General features: G+C 40.0%; 1 protein-coding gene across 1 annotated transcript in view; it reads left to right on the top strand.

Moving 5' to 3' along the window:
* The first annotated feature begins 1,723 nt into the window (after positions 1-1,723).
* asb8 (ankyrin repeat and SOCS box containing 8) overlaps positions 1,724-8,971 on the top strand; it is a 17,039-nt gene continuing 9,791 nt past the window's right edge. Inside the window, exons 1-3 of the mRNA XM_062052886.1 lie at positions 1,724-1,846; positions 7,527-7,693; positions 7,784-7,888. Coding sequence (XP_061908870.1) covers positions 7,565-7,693; positions 7,784-7,888 — 234 coding nt within the window. The 5' untranslated portion in view covers positions 1,724-1,846; positions 7,527-7,564. The remainder of the gene's footprint in view (positions 1,847-7,526; positions 7,694-7,783; positions 7,889-8,971) is intronic.

The following is an 8,971-nucleotide window of genomic DNA, read 5'->3' as shown; positions in this document are numbered from 1 at the left end:
TAACGTCACTATATATCTGCCTTAGGCCAGCTAGAAGGCCTTACTGACAACAACCCGTGATCTGATTGGCTATTGCAACTGTCTATCAACTGTATGTCCCCGTTCACTTACAGCGCACGGACGCCCGCATTGCTGAATCTGAAGGCCTCTGGCAGATTTGGTACAGCGTGGCAACATAAGCTAGCTGAATTCTGATTGGATAAAAACTCTATAACCCAAAAACAACAGCACTGTAAGGAGCATAAAATGACATGAAGACAATATGAATATCCATCCATCCATTTAGATATTTAGGGAAAGTAGATAAAAAATAACTTATCTTTAATTATGATCATGATTTCTAGTTATGTTAGGCCAGCAGAGAAGGCCTTGCTGGCCCTGACGGCCCACCACTGATTCCGAGCGCGATGATGTCACAGTATCGATGGGAATATGCATTTTAACTAGAGATGTCCGATAATATCGGCCGATAAATGCTTTAAAATGTAATATCGGAAATTATCGGTATCTTTTTTTAATTATTGTATCGGGTTTATTTTATTTTATTTATTTATTTTTTAAATTAAATCAACATAAAAAACACAAGATACACTTACAATTAGTGCACCAACCCAAAAAAACTCCCTCCTCCAGTTACACTCATTCACACAAAAGGGTTTTTTCTTTCTGTTATTAATATTCTGGTTCCTACATTATATACCAATATATATCAATACAGTCTGCAAGGGATACAGTCTGTAAGCACACATGATTGTGCAGCGTGCTGCTGGTCCACTAATAGTACTAACCTTTAACAGTTAATTTTACTCATTTTCATTAATTACTAGTTTCTATGTAACTGTTTTTATATTGTTTTAGAAAATGTTTTTAATTTACTTATCTTATTTTATTTATTTATTTTTTTTTAAAAAGGACCTTATCTTCACTATACCTGGTTGTCCAAATTAGGCATAATAATGTGTTAATTCCACTACTGTATATATCGGTATCGGTTGATATTGGTATTGGTAATTAAAGGGTTGGACAATATCGGAATATCGGACATCGGCAAAAAGCCATTATCGGACATCCCTAATTTTAACAATTTGATTTGCCTGAGCGGCTAGGAGATACCGAGAGTAACAAGCGGTAGAAAATGGATTAGAAAAGACAGATTTAAAAAAATAATAATAAAATTAAAAAAATACCTAGTGTGTGAATGTGAGAGTGAATGTTGTGTGTCTGTCTGTGTTGGCCCTGTGATGAGGTGGCGACTTGTCCAGGGTGTACCCCACCTTCCGCCCGAATGCAGCTGAGATAGGCTCCAGCACCCCCTGCGACCCCGAAAGAGACAAGCGGTAGGAAATGGATGGATATAATAATTTGTTTTTTTTATTTTTTACTTAGGACTTCCCACGGGCCAGATTTTGGACGCTGGCGGGCCGTAGTTTGGGGACCACAGGTATACAGCATAATCCATCCATCCATTTTCTACCACTTGTCCCTTTTTGGGGGTCGCGGGGGGGGGGGGGGGGGGGGTGCTGGAACCTATCTCATGTTTTATGAAAAACAGCGTCAATGCTGGTTGCAGTCAGTACTACACCCCATCGTGCCTCAATTGTTCCAAAGATTAAATCAGTTTTTTTCAGAGGTCGGAAAAAACGGCAATCAATCACGAAGACTAATTTATTTTGCGCACAATTATGATAAATGACACTTTTAAATACTATTAGACATGAGCAGCATGGGATCGTTTCACGAGGAAATGGGCGTGGTTACGCGATGACGTAGTGTTTTTGTGTCAAAACCGAGCAGCAAACGGCCGAGACCACAAGCTGTCAACGCCTCAATTTGTACTCCACAAACGGTAAGTATTCACTCGGAACCGTCGAATTTCGGACATTCAAAGCGAGGGTCACTACAAAGCCCGATGAAAATGCTTCAAATTGCTGTCATTGGTGTTGTATGTGCTTCGAGTGTCCTCCGCACCCCGATGCTAGTAGTAGCGTTAGCTTGTTAGCTAGCTATCTTTGGGGTGGTTAGGCATTGGTTGCAAAAATAGACAAGAATGCTCGTCAGCTTTTTGCTTGACTATCTTTCGCGGTTTGTGTACATTGTGCATCGTTTTAATATGTGTGCACTTTCTCGCCAAGCCATCAAAAAACAAGGTTGTCAAAGATCTGCTAATCTGGTATTGTGTCAATGCCACCACTGCCATAATAATATATGATCATCTTTGACAGCGACGTGAGCAAATAATGTACACTAAACAAAATACAACATTCGCCGTCTCTAAAAGGCATGAGCATTAATTCTCACAATCAAGTTGCAATTTTGTGCAAAGTGGAATTTGAATTATGCCGTTAGTCATTGTACTTTTTCTTATTGTGTTTGCCTGCCGCCCGAATGCAGCTGGGATAGGCTCCAACACCCACCGCCACCATGAGAGGGACAAGCGGTAGAAAATGGGAGATGAACACGAAAATAGGATTTGTGTGTATGATTTTGGCCTTAAGTAGGGGTTCTCAAAAATTTCTGTCATGCCCCCCAATCAATTAGATGTAGGCTTGTGTATGTTTAAAGGCCTACTGAAATGAGATTTTCTTATTTGAACTGGGATAGCAGATCCATTCTATGTGTCATACTTGATCATTTCGCGATATTGCCATATTTGCTGAAAGGATTTAGTAGAGAACATCGACGATAAAGTTTGCAACTTTTGGTCGCTGATAAAAAAGCCTTGCCTGTACCGGAAGTAGCGTGACGTCACGGGTTATGGAGCGCCTCACATCTGCACATTGTTTACAATCATGGCCACAAGCAGCGAGAGCGATTCGGACCGAGAAAGCGACGATTACCCCATTAATTTGAGCGAGGATGAAAGATTCGTGGATGAGGAAAGTGAGAGTGAAGGACTAGAGGGCAGTGGAAGCGATTCAGATAGGGAAGATGCTGTGAGAGGCGGGTGGGACCTGATATTCAGCTGGGAATGACTAAAACAGTAAATAAACACAAAACACTATTAGCCACAACACAACCAGGCTTATATTTAATATGCCACAAATTATTCCGCATAACAAACACCTCCCCCCTCCCGTCCATATAACCCGCCAATACAAATCAAACACCCGCATAACACACTCAATCCCACAGCCCAAAGTACCGTTCACCTCCGTAAAGTTCATACAGCACATATATTTCCCCAAAGTTACGTACGTGACATGCACATAGCGGCACGCACGTACGGGCAAGCGATCAAATGTTTGGAAGCCAAAGCTGCGTACTCACGGTAGCGCGTCTGCTATCCAACTCAATGTCCTCCTGGTAAGAGTCCAGCCGGCCGCTAATACACCGCTTCCCACCTACAGCTTTCTTCTTTGCTGTCTTCATTGTTCATTAAACAAATTGCAAAAGATTCACCAACACAGATGTCCATAATACTGTGGAATTTTGCGATGAAAACAGACGACTTAATAGCTGGCCACAATGGTGTCCCAATATGTCCGCCACAATCCGTGACGTCACGTGCAAACGTCATCATACCGAGACGTTTTCAGCAGAATATTTTGCGGAAAATTTAAAATTGCACTTTACTAATCTAACCCGGCCGTATTGGCATGTGTTGCAATGTTAAGATGTCATCATTGATGTATAAACTATCAGACTGCGTGGTCGGTAGTAGTGGGTTTCAATAGGCTTTTAAGCATGAATAAATTGACACAGGCACGGCTCCAGGATTTTTTTCTCCCCCGTTGTAGCACCGTCCCTGAATTGACACTAGCACTGGAAGTCCCCCCCCCCCCGGCACCTCACTGCAGCCCAGTATTTGAGGCCCTGTTAAGTTATCCAGGGTAAATCCCACCTAACCTTATCCTTGTCCACACACACACACAATGGCCGGCGCAACGTGACCTAAAACGCATGCTTGGAAAATGCGCACGTCATAGTCACCTCCAGTGTTGCTTTGTGTGCAAGTTCTTAAATGTAACTTATCTGAACAATATCCAGTGTTGTGGTATTTCAATTAACTGGAATCCGGTGTGCTGTGGGGCCCTATTGTAGTGAATCACACCTGAGCAATCGTAAATTAATCAAATCTTTATTAAACACGTCAACAATGTGATCAATCTAGGGATCTAGATATCTGGTCAGGACACTCCTCACTCTTTTGCCTTCACCTTCATTGTCCATTCCTTTTTGGTGACTTTATATAGTCTGGACTTAGACGTCGAGTCCACGACATACATGGCGGACAATAACTGTTACAGTCTGCTTTGCCAGTCGGCCAGCTAATACAAAGCACATGCTACCTTTTTAATTCACATCCACGGGAGACCGCATTTTCGTTGAGTCTCCTTCGACAAATGGACAAAGTTTTCCGGTAAGTAGAATCACAGCTGACCTCGACATTTGAAAGTTCTCCTGCCGTCTGAGAAGTGTTGTATCCGAAATAGCTGCAATCGCTTTCTCTTAAGGCAGTGGTGTCAAACATACGGCCCGAGGGCCGGATCAGGCCCGCGAACAGGTTTTATCCGGCCCGCGGGTTGAGTTTGCTAAGTATGAAAATGTACCTGAAATTTTTTAATGAAAGAAACAGCTGTTCTAAATGTGTCCACTGGATGTCGCAATAGCAATTATTTGTATCTTTGTAGATGATGCTACATATGTACAAAATAAACCACTTGATGTTAGTCGAGGAAAATTATCCCAAATAACATACTGTAATTTGATTTTTATATAATTTTTTTATCTTGATAGATTGAAAATTAACACCAATGAGTTGACTAATGAACATTATCACATAATGTATTCAGAAAATATAAATAACCACAAAAATAAAATATGTATACTATTAACCACAACAGGTAATTGTAAAAAAACAAAACAACAACATTATGATTTCTACAATTTCAGAATGTGCTTGTTCTATTTTTAAACAAAGAAAACAATCTGAAGTTGTCTTTATTTTTTAATTATTGTGCCGTGATTTTACCAATCTGGCCCACTTGGAAGTAGATTCTTCTCCATGTGGCCCCCGATCTAAAATGAGTTTGACACCCCTGTCTTAAGGTATTCATGTGTGATTTCCACAAGGGTCTGTACATGTAGAAGAAGGAGAAACACGGGCATGTCTTGATGACTCACCTCCCATCTTTCCAGTGGTTAGCTCCGGTTGTTATGATGCTGGCTGTGGCGCGTTCTTTCTGACGTCACTTCCTGTGTGGGGCGCTGTCTTTCTGGCGTCACTTCCTCTCCGAACTCACTTTGTAAACGATCAATGAGTCCACACAAAGTTAAGAGCCGGAGATTCAAGAAATACACGTGACGGCGCACTTACCCGTGTAAAAAAATATCCAAGGAGGGGAACCTTAAACGATGGTTTAGTGTGACTGAAACGGGGCTAAGGCTAAATAATTATTCGTTTAAGGGGTTTATCCGGCTTAGTGTAGACATAGCCTAAGACTGACTGCACGAAAACAGTTGCAGCAGATATCGTTGGCGGAAATATGATTTATATGATGCATGAACACATGCAGAATGTTTTTTTGGTAAATGGTGGTGTTTTATTTTAATAGAGTAGTACCTCAATTTATGAGCGTAATTGGTTGTGTGACAGAGTTGTGTAACTCTCTGAACACTTTGATCTCAAATCACCGTCATCCATTGAAATGAATTAAAATGAATTAAATCGGTTCTTGGTTCCCCCCAAAACAGCACAATTTCAACACTCCTTTTAGATAAGATATTGTATGAAAAAACAATACAATAATCTACAAAACCTAAAACCAGGGAAGTTGGCACGTTGTCCATCCATCCATCCATTTTCTACCGCTTGTCCCGTTCGGGATCGCGGGGGTGCTGGAGCCTATCTCAGCTGCATTCGGGCGGAAGGCGGGGTACACCCTGGACAAGTCGCCACCTCATCACAGGGCCAACACAGATAGACAGACAACATTCACACTCACATTCACACACTAGGGCCAATTTAGTGTTGCCAATCAACCTATCCCCATGTGCATGTTTTTGGGGGTGGGAGGAAGCCGGAGCACCCGAAGGGAACCCACGTTGTATAAATGGTAAATAAAAACAGAATACAATGATTTGCAAATCCTTTACAATTTATATTCAATTGAATAGACTGCAAAGACAAGATATTTAATGTTCGAACTGAGAAACTTTAATTATTTTTTTTTTTGCAAATAATCATTAATTTAGAATTTAATGGCAGCAACACGTTACAAAAAAAGTTGGCCCAGGGGCATTTTTACCACTGTGTTACATGGCCTTTCCTTTTAACAACAGTCAGTAAACATTTGTGAACTGAGGAGACCAAGTTTTGAAGCTTTTCAGGTGGAATTCTTTACCATTCTTGCTTGATGTACAGCTTAAGTTGTTCAACAATCCGGGGTCTCTGTTGTTGTATTTTACGCTTCATAATGCGCCACACATTTTCAATGAGAGACAGGTCTGGACTACAGGCACTCTCTTACTAAGAAGCCACGCTGTTGTAACACGTGCAGAATGTGGCTTGGCATTGTCTTGCGGATATAAGCATGGGTGTCCATGAAAAAGACCTTGCTTGGATGGCAACATATAGTATGTCGCTCCAAAACCTGTATGTACCCCATCCTTGTTTGTGAATGACTGAGCATTTCATGGAAGCTGCTTTTATACCCAATCATGGCACCCACCTGTTCCCAACAGCCTGTTCACCTGTGGGATGTTCCAAATAAGTGTTTGAGGAGCATTCCACAACTTTCTCAGTTTTTTTGCAACTTGTGCAAGCTTTTTTGAAACATGTTGCAGGCATTAAATTCTAAATGAGCTGATATTTGGTAAAAATAACAACGTTTACCAGTTCAAACCTTAAGTATCTTGTCTTTGCAGTGTATTCAATTGAATATTGGTTGAAAATAATTTGCAAATCATTGTATCCTGTTTTTATTTACGATTTACACATCGTGTCAACTTCACTGGTTTGGGTTTTGTACAAATCCATTTATACCAACAACATTAGCTTTATGAAGTAATGTAGCAAAAATTGACAAAATTTTAATAGATAAATGTTGTCCGTTTAGATATTTTTTTAACATTGTTGTCTGGCGTTAAACTAATTTTGCTGCAGTATGGCGCAAACTAGCAGTGATACGCTCGAATTGCTTCGCCAAGTTGACTACACGCTCGAGTCATGTTTTTGATGATTCCTTTCTTTAATTCAATGAATATAATCCACTTCTTATAAGCACTGTCCTTCACACTCACTTTCTTCCTTACCATGGTTGGGAAACAAAGTTGTGTAGATCTCGAGCTATAAGCTAATGCTAGTGAGTAAAAACAGATGTTTTGGTCTGATCTTACTGGGTTTAATGTGACATTTGTTACTCCAACTAACGACAGGGATGCTTGTAACAAATTTTTGTTTGTATTTTAAGGGCATAACTAGACAAGACACATCTCTTATCGCAAAACACTCTTTAAGTTGAGATACTGCTGTAGTTGAAATGATTGTGTTTTTCCTAACTAATGTTTCTTGCAAACTGTCACAGTGTCACCCCTGCATGGGTGCCATGGTCCTCAGTTACACATGAGCTCTACTATGTGGTACATCATGCAAAGCATTCAAAGTAAATACTCCTTGTCTGAACGGCTCATCCGCACCATCGCAGCCATCCGCTCGTTTCCGCACGACAACGTGGAGGATCTCATCCGTAAGGTAATCTTCCTGCTCCTGTCTTAAAAATGATCTTTATTCCATATTTGTATCTGTGTATATGATCTATTACTTATGTATTGCGCTACTTAGGGTGCTGATGTAAACCGGATGCATGGCACACTGAAGCCCTTACACTGTGCCTGCATGGTTGCTGATGCTGACTGTGTGGAGCTGCTGTTGGAGAAGGGAGCAGAGGTAAGTTTAGATGATTGATCATCTTAATGACCTATGCATGACACCACATGTCGACCGTCATACAGTATTTCACCACTCATCTAGTGAAACCTCCAAAGTAAACCACCCTTTTATTTGTTCATTTCAATTTTCCCATAGAAAATAATAGAAATTAAATAAATCTGTCCCAAAGTCAAACTGTCACCAACATAAAACCTTCTAACTACAGGCACATTTCAAAGTTTTATTAGGGTGTAGTAGATTCAATACAAATAAAAGAATGTGAGTGGGGCCACTTGGATATGTTTTGTACATTGAAGATGCTAAAACCAATTCAATGTACATCATTGTATGCTAAACAATTTTAGGAAAAAAAACATGTTTATCTTAGCTGTGAAAATAGAGATGTAATGATATGAAAATCTTATATCACGGTTATCGTGACAAAATTAGCACCGTTATCATTATTATCGCTATATTGTTGAATGTGCTCAAAAAGTACTTGTACATACACGGAAATCTTTGACCAAGTTATTTTTTTAAAATAACTAAAGTACCGTATTTTTCGGATTATAAATCGCTCCGGAGTATACGTCGCACCGGCCGAAAATGCATAATAAAGAAGGAAAAAAACATACACGTCGCAATCGAGTGAGTATAAGTCGCATTTTTGGGGGAAATTTATTTGATAAAATCCAACACCAAGAATAGACATTTGAAAGGCAATTTAAAATAAATAAAGAACAGTGAACAACAGGCTGAATATATATAATATATGACGCATAAATAACCAACTGAGAACGGGCCTGGTATGTTAACGTAACCTATTATGGTAAGAGTCATTCAAATAACTATAACATATAGAACATGCTATACGTTTACCAAACAATCTGTCACTCCTGATCGCTAAATCCGATGAAATCTTCTTCCTTGTTGTCGCTCGATTGCCGTTTTCTGCTGCATATTTCACTACGTCCAGTTTGTAATCTGCAGTATATGATTTCCTTTTCGGTTCCATTTTTGTTCAGCCCTTGTCAGTTTTTATAAGTTACCGCCAATGTAGAAATTATCCATTTTAATAGCTACGGCAGTAGCATATAGCAG

Source organism: Entelurus aequoreus, linkage group LG07 (genome assembly GCF_033978785.1).
Source record: "Entelurus aequoreus isolate RoL-2023_Sb linkage group LG07, RoL_Eaeq_v1.1, whole genome shotgun sequence".
Classification (NCBI taxonomy): Eukaryota; Metazoa; Chordata; class Actinopteri; order Syngnathiformes; family Syngnathidae; genus Entelurus; species Entelurus aequoreus.
Note: the sequence above shows the minus strand (reverse complement) of the source record. Positions and strands in the feature narration are given on the sequence as shown.